Below are 15,832 nucleotides of genomic sequence, written 5' to 3'. Positions count from 1 at the left end.
AAATGGGAGAAACCCACCAATCAGCGAACGCCGTGGCGGCCGGGCCGTCCCCGGGAAGTGCCGTGCCGAGCTCCCGCCTTAAAGGGACCGCGCTGCGCTGGTACGGGGGCTGCGCCCATGGGTGGGGCGGGGAGGGGATCGTGGGGAAATGGGGACCCTGGGAGGCGAGCAGGGGGCTGGGGGGCCATGGGGACGCTGGGAGGCGAGGGGAGGGCTGGGCGTCCATGGGGACCCTGGGAGGCGAGCAGGGGGCTGGGGGGACATGGGGACCCTGGGAAGTGAATAGGGGGCTGGGGGGCCATGGGGAGCCCTGGGAGGCGAGCGGGGGACTGGGGGGCCATGGGGAATGGGTAGCCTGGGAGGTGAGGAGGGGGCTGGGTGTCCATGGGGACCCTGGGAAGTGAATAGGGGGCTGGGGGGCCATGGGGAGCCCTGGGAGGCGGGAGGTGCCGGGCCCCCATGGCTGCGGTGCGGGGTGCGGTGCACGGGGAGGGTGCCGAGGGCTCCGGGTGCCGCAAAGGACAGCGGCGCTCCCCGCTCCCCAGCGCTCCATGGCGAAGGCCGGGCACGCCTGGAGCCGCGCGGCGGCGGAGCAGGGCGAGGCGGAGGAGGGCGAGGATCCCCTGGATGCCATGATCGCACGGACCGGCTGCCTGGAGCAGCACCGGCAGCTGCAGGAGTGCATGGCGGAGCGGCAGGACTGGCGGCACTGCCAGGCACAGCTCCGCGCCTTCGGGGCCTGCATGGCCCGGCGGCAGCAGCGGCAGGACGGGCCCGGTCCGGCCCGGCCCACGGACTGACAGCGCCCGGACAGACCCGCAGCAATGGGGCTGCGCCCTTCGCCCCCTTTCTTGGCTTTATTTTGATCCAACCGCTCGGGAATCCAGGTGGAATTGTTGGGAAATTAAACCTGGAATTTGTCATCTCTCGGCTCCATCTGTGCCAATTGGATAAGTGCAAGCTGGAGGGGGTGGCTGGCTGGGGGGATACAGCGTCAAGCTGTGCCACGGTAGGGTCAGGTTGGACAGCAGGAGGAATTCATGGTAAAGGGTTTTAAACACTGGAAGGGGCTGCTCAAGCAGGTTTGGAGTCTCCATCCCTGGAGGTGTCCAAGAACGACTGGACATGGCACTCAGTCCCCTGGGCACAGCTTGGACTTGATTCCAGAGGTGTTTTCCAACCAAAATGATTCTGTGGTTGTGAATTTGCAGTCCTAAATGTCCCAAATCCAGGAGCATTCACAGCACACTCAGGCTGGCTCTTGGCTCCAGAACAGCCCTGCTATGGAATTTTACTCCATGTCCGCTGTGCCATCCTAAGGCTTTTCCCAGCAGTGATAACCTCATGTCCCACAGGATGGGAGTTCTGGGGAGAGGATTTATCTCCTGGGAAGCCACAGAATAATTAGGAATGGGAGAAAAAGGGATTATAATCTGACCACCACTTCCTGGAAAATAAGCCATAAAAAAAAAAAAGAAATTGCTTTTTTGCATGGCTTTTGCCAGAAGGAAGGTTCAGGTGATTTCCCAGGGATGTGGGGGCTGGGAATGCCGAGGGGCTGGGAAGCACAAACACCTGGCAGCCCCAGTTTGGGGGAGAGTATAAATTAATGAGTTATTTTCCATCTTATTCATGAGCTGGTCCTTAGAAAGGGGGAGAAAAAGCCTCCAAACAAACCAGTTTCTGGAACAGTTTCTCTTGGCATCCATCCAATTTGGTTATAACAATTCCTAGGATTGTTGCAGCATTATTCACACACAGATTTCTGCAGGAATCCCCACATAACAGAAGCAAAATAGTCAGGAATTTAAAAAAAAAACCTAAAAGAATTGAAGGAAAGCAAACCCACATTTCATTGTGGCATCTTTTCTCCCAGTACAAACCAGTCAGATATAAAGACATTATTTTTACTGAGACAAGCTGGTTCCAAACAGTGGGAATTCCTTCCAATTCACTAAGTTATCAGTGCAGAGGTCATGGAACAGCTCTGGAGGCTGGAACAGCCCATGGATGACACATTGTTCCTCACCTCAGGACATCTCTGCCAGCAGCTCTTCCAGCTCGGGTCGAGACTTCAGTCGGCTCTTGAAATCGGCTTCTGTGTGCTGTGGAGGGAGGGAAAAACACCACAAATCAGGATGACACAAACCCTTTCCCTGCTTCCTAAAGGGAAAGCACTGGGAAATGTAACCATACCTGTTTCATCAACAGATGGACCCCCTCAGGCTGGTTACTCTGAATGATTTCCAGCAGTATGGGAGCAAACGTGGAACTCAAACCGCGGATCTGAAAGCAGAAATGACAGAGCTGCAGGGGAACGATCCCAGGATACTCTGGGTGGGAAGGCACCTTAAACATCATCCTGTCCCACCCCTGCCACGGGCAGGGACCCCTTCCATTATCCCAGGGTGCTCCAAATCCTGTCCAGCCTGGCCTTGAACAGCCACAGCTTCCCTGGGCATCCTGTGCCAGGGCCTCCCCACCTTCACAGGGAAGAATTCCTTCCCAAAATCCCATCTATGCCTGTGAGTTTCTCCAATCACCCATCCCCAAACGTGACTTTTCTACCCCTCATATCAATTATTCAGCAGAAAATAGATAATAAATCTTCTGCCTGAAACACAGAGACAGGAAACCCTCCTGGGCTCCTAGTCAAAGAGCAACACTCAGCAGAAAATGTAGTTAGACTTCCTGCTTCCATTTATGCCCAAGTGATGCCTTTCATCTCTTAAGTGTTTCAGGGGTTTGGGGAGCCTGTGGTGGCAAGTGCTGCAGCACTGTCAGCAAATCCCAGCTCCTACCTGAACAACCCTCTGGTGGGTGGTAAGGACGGCATCCAGCTGCATTTTGGATCCCCTCTCTTCCATGAACAGCACCTCGTTGGTTTTGGTGGGCATGGCGTAGCTGCAGGAGTCAGAGGGCAGTGCTTAGGACAGGCAGGATATTTGCACTACTTCACGGGGATGAACCAACCTCCACAGCAGAGAATGGGGAAGGAGATTAACTTTTCATGGGACATTAATTATGCAAAGGATGTATCCTGCAAATCAGGCTCTGGCAGAGGCGGGTGTTTTGCTGGAAGGAGATAAGGAGGAAGCTCTGCAGCACTGCTACCAGCAAAAACCTGGATTAACTCCACACACCAGCCTGAGAACTTTTAACTTCTTCATAGTTCAAGACAAGCAGCAGTTCTGACTTGTTTTGTCTTTTGGGATGGAGCTAAAATCTGCTGGTGGAATGCACCAACAGAAATACATTGTTTACACCTCAGATTTAATGGGAATGTGACTGGGAGTGGATCAGACTCTGCTCAGTACTCAGAAACCTCAGCCTCCTCATCCCCATTCCCACAGCTTCTTCCAAGCTCCATCCTACTGCCCACCTTTTCCCCTCAATTTCCAGTCTGAAGGGCAAATCCTTTCTTTCTCTACACACTGAACCACGTCCAACCTAAGAGGGTGCAAGTGTAAACCCCACATTTTAGACAGTCACCACTGGTTTTATTCCCTGGTGGCAGCTCAGTGCTTTTTTACAGTGCAATTCCACAGGCTTAAAGCCTTTTCCTCAGAGGAAAGAGATGTAACAGCTATTTTTTCCTTGGAATCTGGTCAAGTCAGTGCCTGAAAAACTCAATTTCAGTCTTCCTGATGGAAATAAAGCATCCAAAATTTTACAGATAGACAAAAGGAGAACACAGGGCAGGTGAGAGGTTTGGATTTACATCCAAATGAGAATCTCTCAGGGAGACTGGAGTGTGCCCCGATGTGCAGGGGGTCATAATCCAGAGGGACAGATTTCCTCATACCTCTCATTGACTCGGATCGAGAGGCGGTTGCAGAGTCTGTGGACATACTGAGCAAAATGCTCCACCAGGCACAGATCATAGGAAGTCATCTGGATGTTGACATCTCCATACTGGTACTCAGTGCCAGCATCGATCTCTTTCATCTGCACTTTTTCCTTTTTCTTCTTTGGAACCTGTTTTCCAAAAGAAAAGATAATAAAATAAAATAGAAAGTATCTGGTTTGAACAATGCTGGGAATAAAGGTTCAGCTCTTAGATGGCATCACACAAAAAACCCACACACTCAGGCTGTGATTAATTTCTTCCAGAGGAAGAAAGAAAGGAATAAAACCAGTAGAAATAAACCTGCTGTTTATTTCAGTTCCTGCCTAAAAGGCAGCTGACTTCTTGTTGTTTTCTCCTTCCACACAAGCGGATCTCAGGGAGTTGTGTAAAGATTACATGCAAGTAAGGTATGTTCACAATATTCTGGTATAGTTCAGGTGTTAAATTCAGTGCCAGGAAGAGGTTCCTCCCTTCTGAAGCTACTCATTAACTTCCACAGGAATGTACTGGACAAAAGGAAGCATTTCTGCAGTGTGATGAGTGGGTACTTCACAGAATCATGGATTAGTTTGGATTGGAAGGAACCAAAATCTCATCCCATTCCAACCCCCTACCATGGAGAAACACGCCTTCCACATTTCCAGGTTTCTCCAAACCCCATCCAACCTGGCCTTCTGAGATGGGGCATGTGAATGCTCCAGGACTTCCTTGGGAAAGCAGGCACAGGGGGAAATCCTTCTGCTTACCTCCTTTGGGAGCAGGTATTTAAACTTCCCAATTCCATGTGTAGGTCGGGACCTGTAGAATCTGTGGCAAGCCAGGAGTGCATCACCTGAAAATGAAAGCAGAGTGTTTCCAGCTGCAAACAAACATCTGCAGGTGCTTTGAGAGCCCCAAATTATGATCACATAACACCACAGCTGGTGACACTTGCAAAAAAGAAGAAAATGTTAGAAAAAAAACATATGGAAGTGGCAGAGCTCCTGCTCTGTTTATTTAACCAGTCCAACATTGGCTAAAAAAAAACCCAAAATGAAACAGAAACACTCCAATGTTTAATATTTATTTAAGGGAAGTGAATTTTTGCCTCAAAATTAGTTCGACAACAGACCTTACCTGCAGCACACAGACGGTTTTCTCTGGCTGTTGCTGCTCTGTAGGAAACAAGATGATAATTAAAAAATCTGTAGGGAACAAGATAACAATTAGCAACTCTGGTTTCCCTCACTTATGGAAAAAAATATGTGGCAAATGTCCTTTTGCAAAAGCCTGATCCCATCAGCACAAAGGCTCCCCCTTTTCCCCATCCCATAGCCCTTTCAGCTCCAAGCTCAAAGTCTTACCTCCACTATTAGAAGATCTGGCAAAAAAAGACCCGATTTTTTTTGGTCACGTATGTTTTCTCACCTGCTGAGGGCGACCACCTGCCGGAGCAAGGCTCCCTTCTCAGAGCACAGCACCTGCAATGGTTAAAACACAACAGGGTGGCAGATCCTCTGGGAATCTTTACCAGCAACTCTAGGTTACTACACCTCTAGGACAGGACCCGAGGGAACGGCTGGAGCTGTGACAGGGGAAGTCTAGGTTGGATTTAGGAAAAGGTTCTTCCCCCGAGGCTGCCAGAGCTCCAGGAGCGTTTGGACAGCGCTCCCAGAGACAGGGTTGGACAGTCCGTGCACAACCCTCGTGCTTCTCCCACCTCCACAAGGATGGAGGGAAACAGCTCATCGATCCGGCAAACAGCTTTGCTGTCGCCAAACCAGGGTGGGGGGATAAATACCGATGTCCCAAATGTCCCAGTGTAGAGGGACAGGGATCAGACAGGGACCACGGAGACGAGGGGTCTAATAGAGTTGGGGTGACGCCCTAGGTGTGTGAGGATGGGGAGCAGGGGTGTGTGGGTGTCTCAGCCCCTGGTCCAGGATCACCAAGACAGATCCAGGGCACGATCTCAAGATCTGGACCCCCTCAGGATAACCCCCACACTTCCTTCCGAAACCAAACCAGGGTCGCGTCAGGGCCTCCAGCAGCAGGGGTGGGACTGCCTCAGCTGTCCCAAGGACCAAGGCTACTCCTCCGTTTCTGTTGCTCCCCTTCCCTCTGTCCCCCCGTCCTTCCCCGTCCCTGTGGCCATCCCCGGTACCTTCGGCACCGCCGCCATCATCCGGCGCCGCGGTCCGTCGCTCAAAGCGTTCCCCCTCCGTGCCTGGGTACGCCCTCACTCGGCTCCCCCCCGTCCCGCGGCTCCCTCCCCGCGTTCCGCCCACCGATGGCTCCCGGAAATTCTAATTTTCGGGCACCTCCCAGCTCAGCCCACCGAGAACTCCCGTACGCATCAACTTTTGGACAATCGGCGGTACTGGCGGGGCCGTGGTGTCCTTAAGGAGGCAGCGGGGAGGGCGCGGGGGTGCGGGCGGTAATGGCGGACATCTGGTTCCTGGCTGCCCACACGCAGCGGGCAGCGCCGCCGTGCGGCAGCGGCTACACAGCGCACCCGGCCCTGCGCCTATCACCGCGCGTCCCACCAGCCAAGACCCGCCTACCACCTATTCTCGCACAGTGGTTGGTTCCCTTACACGTCCATCAAGGTGCGGCGGCCATGTTGAGTGTGGCATGGCCACGTGGCGGTGTTGCGGGCCGCGCCCGGTCCCGCCCCAGAGTGGTGCAGCGGCCACCTTGAGTGTGGCGTGGCGGCGGCCATTTACTTAGGCCTTTAGTATAATTTAAAAATATATATATATATTTGCAATCACGAAATCCTAAGTGTGGGAGGGCTGGGCTGGCGGGGACCTCCTCCCTGATCTCCCAGTGGGAGAGCAGGTGGCCAGGGTTTCTGCCTGGGAAGAGATGGGCCTGCAGTCCTCTGCCCACAGGGCCTGACAATGTGGAGTTGGCTCAGGAAAACCCATCCCATGTCCAGCTGCCTCTTCCATACAAACCTTAATTTCCCACAGGCTCTTTTCCCTCCTCCTGTCTCCCTTCTCTCCAGTCTGGCTCGTTTGCCCCTTCATCCATAGCAGATGCTCAACCCTGGAGCCCATATCCCTGAGTGCCCTTATTGGAGCTGTTCCCTGCCTGGGAACTGGATTTTGAGTCAGGATTTCCTGCTCTGCTGACTGATGCCTGCTCCAATTGCTCCTCCTAGAGCTGTCAGAGCTCCTGATGGACTTTCTCCCTCTGGTTCATCCACGTGGCAGGTTCATTTCCTGCTCTGTGATCCAGCCTTGTCCTGCATTTCTGAGTGCCTGGTGCTCCAAACGCACACACTGGACACCCTTGATGTCCATCCACACTGCACTGGTGCATGGAGGGGACACAAGGAATGTGAAAGGACAAGGTTTGTGTCTCCACCTGCCAAGCACATGGAGAGAGCAGAGGAGATCCACGGCTCCTTTGCTCTCTGCCCCACAGTGCAAGGACACGTGTTTCCAGCTCCAAGCTGGGTTTTCCTCGTGCTCCCCAGATGACAGAACTGCCCATGTGGATGTTACCCTGCCCTTTGATCCCACCTGGCGAGCCCCAGGCAGGGCCAGCCAGGGAATGACACTGTGGGACTCTAAGCTAGGTTAAGCCTGGCACTCCCACTCCAGGAAACCAGGCTTCTCCTGGTGTGATGTTTGAAGCCCCAGAGGAAATTGGGGAGGGGCTGCTGTGACTGGAGGGGACTGGCTGGTCCTGCGTTTGTAGGGGAAGCTGTGATGAGCACCACGATTAAGAGCAGGTCGAGGATGACTCCTAATTCCCTGCCCTCCAATGCTGTGTGCCCACAGAGTGGGACTGCACCCCTCAATTCCCTCTGCCCCTCCTGGGGACTCACCTTTCTTCCACCCACAAAACGTGGCTGAGGAGGGAGCGTTGGCCCAGCTGAGTCTGGGGCTCGGCAATAACAGATTGCAGGAATCCCTCCTCCCAATGAGTTGTTGTCCTCTGTGTCTCCATGAGAAACGAGTCCACCTCTCCACTGAGGAATGTCTCTGACATCTATCATAGATGGATACATTTTAAGGCCAAAAGGGACTGTTAAATCACAGAATTCACTCTCCTGCATGTCGCAGTCGATAGGTTTCCAGTGACTTATGGCTTTATGGAAGCAGATCACTCCTCTCTCTGTGAAAGCATCTTTCTCACAAAGGCTCATCTTGATTTTTCCTGGATACAAAGATAGTGCTGCTCTTGGCAGCTTGTTCTGGTGGCTGAGCACCTTCTCTGTTAGGACACGGTCCTCATTTCCAATTGCAATGTGCCTTTCTTTGCCTTTTGCATCATTTCACAGCTAGGGAGCCGAATCCCTGTTGCAGGAGCACAACTTCCAAACCTTTTTGTGACATTTACACAGAGAAGCTGAGGTGACTCGATGACTTGCTTTTTCTGGACCACACTAAAAAGGCTCCAGGAAGCTCTTCCTCATTTTTAAAGCTTCCCATGCCTTGCCTCCTCTTCTTTTCAGACTCATCTAATGATGAATACAACCAAGAACTGTTCAAATAGACCTTGGTAGAAAACCTCTGTTTTGCATGTCTCCTTCTCTGCATTCAGCTGTTGTTTTCCCTGGGACCCATGGGAAAGATGCACCCTGACACAAAAATAAGGACAATAACTGCATTTAATATTTGAAATCACATCAGGACAGTCTCTGCCAGTCTGGATTCCCTTTCCCTGTGGTGCAGGAGAGCAGCCACACAACCAGTGTGGAAACATTTCCAGATGCCAGGCACAGAGCTGGATGGGAGATTCTGCTAATATCTATTAAAACTTGTTTAATCACCTGATGAAAGACACACTTTCATCTTTTAGCTCTCTGGTACTTCAAGGCCCGGGTGAAAAAAAACAGCACTTAGTGAAGCAGTTAATCACATTGAGGGAGTATAAATGAAATGATAAAAACCAGAAAGGCTTTCAAAACTAAACATGTAGCAGATGCCATTTCCCTGACCATCAGAGCAGATGCTCTGGAACAATCTCCCAGCCAAGGCTTAAACGGGAAGGGCCAGGATGCACCTGGGAACCTCCTAAACCACTGAACTTTGAGGGCAGAGTGTGGAAAAATGGGCAAAAAAGTAGCGACAGGGAAAGCTGGCAAAAGATGGAGGGCCCTCACCCACTGTCAAAGGATAACAGTGGGAATCACTGACCTTCCTGGGAAACATCACCTCGCTGGGAGAGAGCTGCTATTCAGAGATGCTCCTCTGGAAGGAGTATCTGTATCAGGTAAGATTAAGCCTTTGGATTTAAGGACTTTGCCGGTTCCTCCCTCACGCCCGTACGGGCTGGGTACACCTTGCAGCCCTTACCCTGGTGCTGAGGCTGTGAGGGTGCCGAGGCCCTGGCACAGCCTGCCCAGAGCATGGATCCCTGGAAGTGCCCAAGGCCAGGCTGGACACTGGGGTTCGGAGCAAGCTGGGACAGTGGAAGGTGTCCCTACCCACGGCAGGGGGTGGAACTGGATGATTCTCCTCGTCCCTCCCAACCCAAACCATTCCCGGCCCGTAGGAGAGGGAAGCGCCCACAGCGCGTGCGCGGGGCGGGCGGAGCGCCGGCTCCGGGAGCGCGGGGGGGGCGAAGCGGCGGCACCGACACCGACAGCGGCATTGGCACCTCACCGGGGCTCGCAGCCTTCGCCGGGGAGGAGGAGGACGAGGAGAAGCAGGAGGAGGCGGAGAGAAGCGGTCGCGGTCGCGGGTGCCGCCGCGGGGAGCGGAGCGAGCGCGGGGCGGCGGCGGCGGCTCCTCCATCATGTCGTCGGGCGGGGACTTCGGGAACCCGCTGCGGAAATTCAAGCTGGTGTTCCTGGGCGAGCAGAGCGGTGAGTCACCCACCCCGACACTCGCCCACCCTCGTGGGGGCACGAAGGGACCCCCTCCTTATCCTCCCCGACATCCTCATGAGTGTCTCTGACACCCACCCGCCCTCATGGGCTCTGATGGGATCCCCCTCCTCGTTCTCCCCGACATCCACCCATCCTTATGGGGTCTGACGGGATCCCCCTCCTCACCCTTCACGGCACCCACACACCCTCATGGGGTCAGACGGGATCCCCCTCCTCACCCTTCCCGAGACCCAGCCTCCCTCATGAGAGTCACCCACCCCCCCTGGTGGGGGTCTGCGGGCTTCAGCTCTGGTTTAACCCCCCAAAAACCACCAAAGCCCATCTCCAGAAACAGTTGCTGATTCATTCGATCCCAGCTTGTCTGGTTTTTTGGGGGGCAGGAGTCTCAATCCGCAGCGTTTGCTGTGTAAATACAGCGTTTTTCCATAATGGAGTTATGTCTTGGCAGAGCGACGCTCTGAATATTTAATTCAGTCAGTGAGGTTTTCTTCCCTGTCTTTGGAATGAAAAAAAACCCCAACCTAAACAATGTCTCCTCCTCCCTTAGCGGAAGGCCTCTATCTCCAATACTGCATTCCAAATGTTCCCCTTAGAAGAGTTTTCTTAAAAAAAATAAATAAAAGTTCCTTTATGAGATGCTTTGTGTAATTCTGGGTAGATACTGAGCGATAATGAATAGGTGCAAATAGGTTTTCTGTCTCAGGGCGGGGTATTTGCTCCCTCAGCCACCTTTGGTCCCTGTGATAGGAGATGATGAAATACTGGTTGGGTTTTTTTTTTGGCCAAATTAGTTGTATCTTGGTGTTTCCTCACTCAGATGTGGGTGAGCTTGGTGATAAGGCTGCTGTTGAAATTATTTACCTGTACATTGGCAATTTCTTTTAGTCTGTTCCTTGAATCAGTCTCATTTTATGATTTTGGGGTTGAAACAGCTCTTCTCATATCAGGGATCTGGGGAGCACAAGTGCAACTTGATTATTTATTATTTTTTGGGAAAGTCACCTGATCTGCTTGGTAAGGTGCTATTTGGCCAGCCATTTTATGAGGATTTTAGGTGAGGGTCATGTGTAGAAAATGCTGGGTTTTTTTAAGCTTTTTTTGTTTGGTTGTTTTTTTCCCAGGCATTTGATAACAGGAATCAGAAATATTAGCAATGCATTTGCAAAATCCTTGGCTTGTTTACCTGTATATCTGAGCTTCAATATCATAAAGCTTTTCAAATACCTCCATGGAAGGTTGTGGCACCTGGTGCAGATCTTAAATCTCAGCAGCTCTTCATTTACACGTGGATTTCTTGTCTCTTCTAGCAGACATAACGTCAGATATCTCCTTCCTCTAGGAATTATTTTTCCCCTCTCAGCTAATCAGCTGTTTTTATACTGGAAGGTTTTAAATAATTCCCAGTCAAACCTAGGGAGGAGAGAAGGGATTCTATGGGTTCAGCACAGTGAAATCCTCCTGACTGAATATTCCCAGCCCCACAACTGCTGCCTCGGCTGGGTCTTACGGATGGGTGGGAGCTGACTGGAATCCGGGGCCAGCTGCAGGGTGGGCTCCAGCCCTGCCTTTGTCTGGGATGCTGGGCGATGACTCCGTGCCAGCTCCGTGTCCGCGCATCCCGCGGGTGCTGCAGCGTGGGCATGCTCCAACACGGCGCTCCATGAGTCTGCCTCTGATGGAGACACGTCCCTTCCTGGATTGAAGCTCTTCAGATGTCTCTGTCATGATGTCATTCCCTGTAATTTTATTTTTTTTATTTATTTTTTTTTTGCTACCCGAAGGATGCAGAGCTCTCGTTCCAAGTGGAGGAGTAAACATCCTCATAATATTTGGAGAAAACTGTGGAAGAATCTGGTGTTGCAAAAAGGGAGCTGGAGTGGGCTCTGCTCACACCTTGTTGTTCTTTGTCTGGAAGGTTAAGGGAGGTGCAGAAATAAAAGTTTTTAGGATAGCAGCTTTCATAACCCAGGAGATCTTTGTGCAACTGTTGCACTGGATTGCTGCATTTGCTTCCTGCTCAGATGAAAGGTTCTCTGCCCTGTTGGAAGGCCGTAATTAAAGATATCCTCTTGCTGCTGGTGCGGGGGCTGAGTGCTCTGGGTTCATTTACATCCAGGGACTTCAGGATGACAAATGAAATGGTACAAAGGGCTGCGATGGCCATTAGCTGCCTCAGCATCCAGAGCTGGCTGATGGCAGAGCTGTGCTGAGTGTACACAGCCTCACCAATAAACCCGTGTCTTATGGCTGAGGAAATCTAAACTGCAGTTCCTTACTGGGCAGGCTTTGCAGCCCTTCCATGGGAAATCTAGAAGCATCCCTGGGCGTTTTGTTTCCATGTGAGAGTGAGGTTGCACAGCGGATACAGTGTGTGCTTTTCTCCGCTCTCCTCAGCCATATTGTGGGAGTTCAGTGCCGTATCCCTCAGCACCGCATGGACTGCAGTGGCTCTGCCTCGTGCTGTTCATCACTTGCTGCAGATGCTCTTTCCCATGCTAACATGCTGATTTTCCTCGCTCCTCAGTCCCCAACATCCCCTTGTCTCTGGGGCTTGTGTCCCCCACGCCCTTCCCAGGCCCAGCCTGGGGGCTTGCTGCATGTGCTGTGGGTGCATCACGAGCCTGCAACATCAGAAGAATCTTCTCCTCTCTTTCCATTTCTATTTTTATAAACTTGTACAGGGATACAGCATTGGCTGGCTAGCAAGAAGGCAACTTCACCAGCACTCTCCTTAATTGAATTACTTTTCTCAATGATTGAAGATTATACAGAGTTTAGCAGTTTTAAATATGCTAATCTTTGCTAAAAAGGCAGGGAGAGCTCTGTGCTGAGGGATTAGATGGAGCTATTGTGTGTGGGGAAGTATGTTTCTTACTGCCTTTGATCTGGTTTTATCAGGTGATTTTCATCAGTGCTAATACCTTAAGTTTAAGGAATTCTGATTTCTGGGTCGAATCATGGAGTGGACACATCACCTCCATTTGGGTAACTTGCAGTAAATGTGACACATATGAAACTAATAATAACCTCTTTAGTTCTGCTTTGCATAGGAACACCTCTTCTTAATAAATGGATTTTTTTTTTTATTGAGTGGGCAGAACTGAACACTGGGGCACTGCAACAGAAAAATTTGTTTGTCACGTGAGTTTCTACTGCAGGTTTCATTGGCGAGCAGGTCTGAAGGGCACCAATGTGTACAGAAAGCAAAAGAACTCCCTGTTGTCTCTGTGTTAGCATTTCTGCATAAGATCTTGAAGGAAATTAGAACCAGTTGCATTTTAGTTTTTTTTTTTTATCAGGAGCTGAGATTTTTAATATTGAGAAGCCACTGATAAGTGCAGTGTAATAACTTTTGAAAGATAACTGTTTGGAAAGCACTAATGAGCTGTTCTGTTGCATAACGATGTTGGTACAGGCACTGCTGAGCAGTGTGATGTGTCTCATTAGATGACTGGGGAGCTGCAGGTGCTTTGTGTGTGACATGGGGCTGGTGTAACACTGTTCCCAATAGGCATGGACTCATCCCTGTGCTGCCTAAAACTCCCTTGTTTCTAAGGAATTCTCAGCTTGACCAACTCCAGAGAGCTATTACCTTGGTGCACTAGTGGTTTAAAAGCTTATCCCCTCCCCTCTCTTTAATTTCCTAACATTGTGGTTTTCTTGTGGCTGGGCCTTCATGTATTTGGGGTTCTGTTTGAACTGTATGAATTTTCAATGAGTTTCTGAACTTGGGCTTCACATCTGGAAGTGGAATATCAGCAAGGCATCCCAGCAAAGGGGGAAGTCAGGGAGCACCAGGAGGCCTGTATGGATGAACAAGGAACTCCTGGACAACCTCGAACCCAAAATGGAAGCCTGGAAGAGGGTGGAAGAGGGGACAGGTAGCCTGGGAGGAATGCACAGAAATGGTTTGAGCAGCCAGAGGTCAGGTTAGGAAACCCAAAGCCCTGATAGAATTAAATCTGGCTAGTCATCAAGGGCAACAAGAAAAGCTTCTGTAGTGATAAAGGAAGACCAGGAAAAGTATGCGTTCTCTCCAGAAGGAAACAGGAGGCCTGATTACCCAGGATATGGAGAAGGCTGAGGTACTCAGTGACTTTCTTTGCCTCAGTCTTCACCTGTGTTTTTCAGGGGTCAGTCAAGGGATCAACACTGTTGAACATCTTCATTGGTGGCAGGTCCCTTCCCACTCAAACTATTCTGGGATTCCTTCATAGTGCAGTGTGCTTGGTGTCTGATCCTTCCTTGTTGTCCTAAAGATCTTGAACTCCACCATTTCTCTCCACTCTCTTCTCCATCGCTGAAAAATCCCTTCCTACAGCAACGTGTGGAAGAAGCACGGAAAAAAAGACATCAGTGTTCTGTGGTGTCTGTTCTCACTGTGCCTTTTGATCCCTGTCTGTTTGTGGGAGCTTCTGAAGGAGCCGTGCCTATTGAAAGGAGGAATAGCTGTGCCTTTCTGAGCTGTACTTTCCTCTCTGCATCTCAGAAATAATCTGTGATTTGGAAGGAAATGATCATCTTTTTCCTTGATGTGACATAATGGATTTTCTGTCTGCAGCTCTTGGGGTGCTGGTGGTACCTGGCACTGGATGCAGGCTCTGCAAAGCAGATGTCTGAAAGCTTTTGCTGAAGCTGTAAGTGGGACTAATGGAGAAACAAAGGCAGGGAAGCTCATCTGAGCCCACCTTAGCAGACAATGTGACATTTGGGAATTACCAGAGCCAACAGCCATTTTTCTCTGTTTCAGTGATGGTTAAAAATCTGTCTTCTGTAATCAGTCTGTGAGGAAATAGCTGTCTTTTAGTTACTTGCTAATTTAGTCCAGATGTTTAAAGGCATTTTGTTGTGTTCATGCGTATACAAGTACCTGTTGTGTACACTAATGATTATAAAACCCCAAACCAACCAACCAAAACAAGCCAGCTAACCCCTTCAATGCTTTGAAACGTGGCTCAGAAAACCCCACATGTTGCTGTCTCAACATGAGCACCATCAGATTCTTCAAGGCAACCTCCAAAATTTTTCTGTGAGGCCTGTAACCTGTAAGAACAGTAACCTTGTGATACATGAATGTTTCTGAACAGGTATGGAAATGCTGATGCATTTCTCCCAGTATGGAGCAGGGAAAAGACCTCTGAGATCATTGGTTCCAATCCTTGACTGATCAAGGACTTGATGATCATGGAGATCTTTTCCAACCTAGATGCTCCTGAGATTCTGTAGAAGCTATTTTGAAAATTAACATATACCATCAAAATAATGATGGGTGTGACACGTTAATACAAATTATTTATGGAAGGAGTTTAAATGAAAAATGTGTTTCTTGGCAAGCAAACAGCAGCCAAAATGTGGACTTGCAGTGAAAGTCAAATTTTTCAGGTCTCTTTGCTTGATTTATTTACTGAGCTCACACAAAGTTGAAAAGCTAAATGAATTCTTTGTTTTCCCCTCAGCATAAACCCAACTCTTCTGGCTGTAATATAATGAAAGGCCCAGGGACAGTGAACAATTCCATCAATTATTTTATGTCAGATATTTTCCTTTTATGTTCAAACCATGTTCTGGAATATTTTAGTGATATTAACTGGAAAAAATGACTTTTTTGTGTGTTTCAGTACTATTTAACTCTTATCCAAATGAAGCCTAGTGCATCACAAAAAATAATAGAAAGAAAAAGATAATCTGGGAAGCAAATATTGTGTGAAACTAAACGTAAATAAATTCAGTGTGAGCTCCAAGTTGTCAAGCCCCTCACTTGCTTCTGGCTGCCTCCTGTTGGGTCTGGCAAAAAAGGAGTTTTGGGAAGGAAGTCCGTATTCAGCTGTCCAGCACAATACTGCATTGAATTAATTTGACTTCTTAGAGCGAGGGTGTATCTTGCCTGATTTTTGTCCCTGGTTTGCGTGTCCTTTCTGCTGGACCCCTGTAAACCAGGACGGGCACATGCTGATGTCACCCACAGCAGCTGCTGCCACTGGAATGAGCAGGGGTTTTGGGGCTCACTTGGAAGTGTCTCCATGCCTTGGATAGCTGCCAGTATCCCCTGGAGATGCCACCCAGCTATTCTGAGATTCGCAGGCTCGTAGTGTTCTCTCATCCAGACGTGTGTAGGTGTTACCAACACACAGAATTAAGGCCTTGCCTTAACTCTA

The 15,832-nt window shown here is 50.1% G+C and overlaps 3 protein-coding genes across 4 annotated transcripts in view; 2 read left to right on the top strand and 1 right to left on the bottom strand.

The window, feature by feature from the left end:
• Positions 1-8: 8 nt before the first annotated feature.
• Positions 9-1,829, top strand: LOC131577196 (cytochrome c oxidase assembly factor 4 homolog, mitochondrial). The gene is made up of 2 exons (XM_058834713.1): positions 9-100; positions 546-1,829. The coding sequence occupies exon 2, from the start codon at positions 552-554 to the stop codon at positions 798-800; it is 249 nt and encodes an 82-aa protein (XP_058690696.1). The 5' UTR covers positions 9-100; positions 546-551; the 3' UTR covers positions 801-1,829.
• Positions 1,830-1,893: 64 nt separating this feature from the next.
• Positions 1,894-6,319, bottom strand: MRPL48 (mitochondrial ribosomal protein L48). Its single transcript, XM_058834701.1, has 8 exons — positions 5,994-6,319; positions 5,258-5,310; positions 4,967-5,004; positions 4,597-4,682; positions 3,806-3,978; positions 2,802-2,904; positions 2,197-2,286; positions 1,894-2,105 (listed from the first exon to the last, which is right to left on the bottom strand). The coding sequence occupies exons 1-8, from the start codon at positions 6,012-6,014 to the stop codon at positions 2,031-2,033; spliced, it is 639 nt and encodes a 212-aa protein (XP_058690684.1). The 5' UTR covers positions 6,015-6,319; the 3' UTR covers positions 1,894-2,030.
• A 3,031-nt stretch (positions 6,320-9,350) lies between these two features.
• Positions 9,351-15,832, top strand: part of RAB6A (RAB6A, member RAS oncogene family) — a 41,430-nt gene continuing 34,948 nt past the window's right edge. Inside the window, exon 1 of one of the 2 annotated variants that reach the window (XM_058829272.1) lies at positions 9,351-9,653. In XM_058829272.1, coding sequence (XP_058685255.1) covers positions 9,584-9,653 — 70 coding nt within the window. In that variant the 5' untranslated portion in view covers positions 9,351-9,583. The remainder of the gene's footprint in view (positions 9,654-15,832) is intronic. The other variant, XM_058829262.1, reaches the window with a different exon arrangement.

This window comes from Poecile atricapillus, chromosome 1, assembly GCF_030490865.1.
Source record: "Poecile atricapillus isolate bPoeAtr1 chromosome 1, bPoeAtr1.hap1, whole genome shotgun sequence".
NCBI classification, from domain to species: Eukaryota; Metazoa; Chordata; class Aves; order Passeriformes; family Paridae; genus Poecile; species Poecile atricapillus.
The sequence above is the reverse complement of the archived record's forward strand: the minus strand, read 5'-3'. Positions and strand labels throughout refer to the sequence as shown.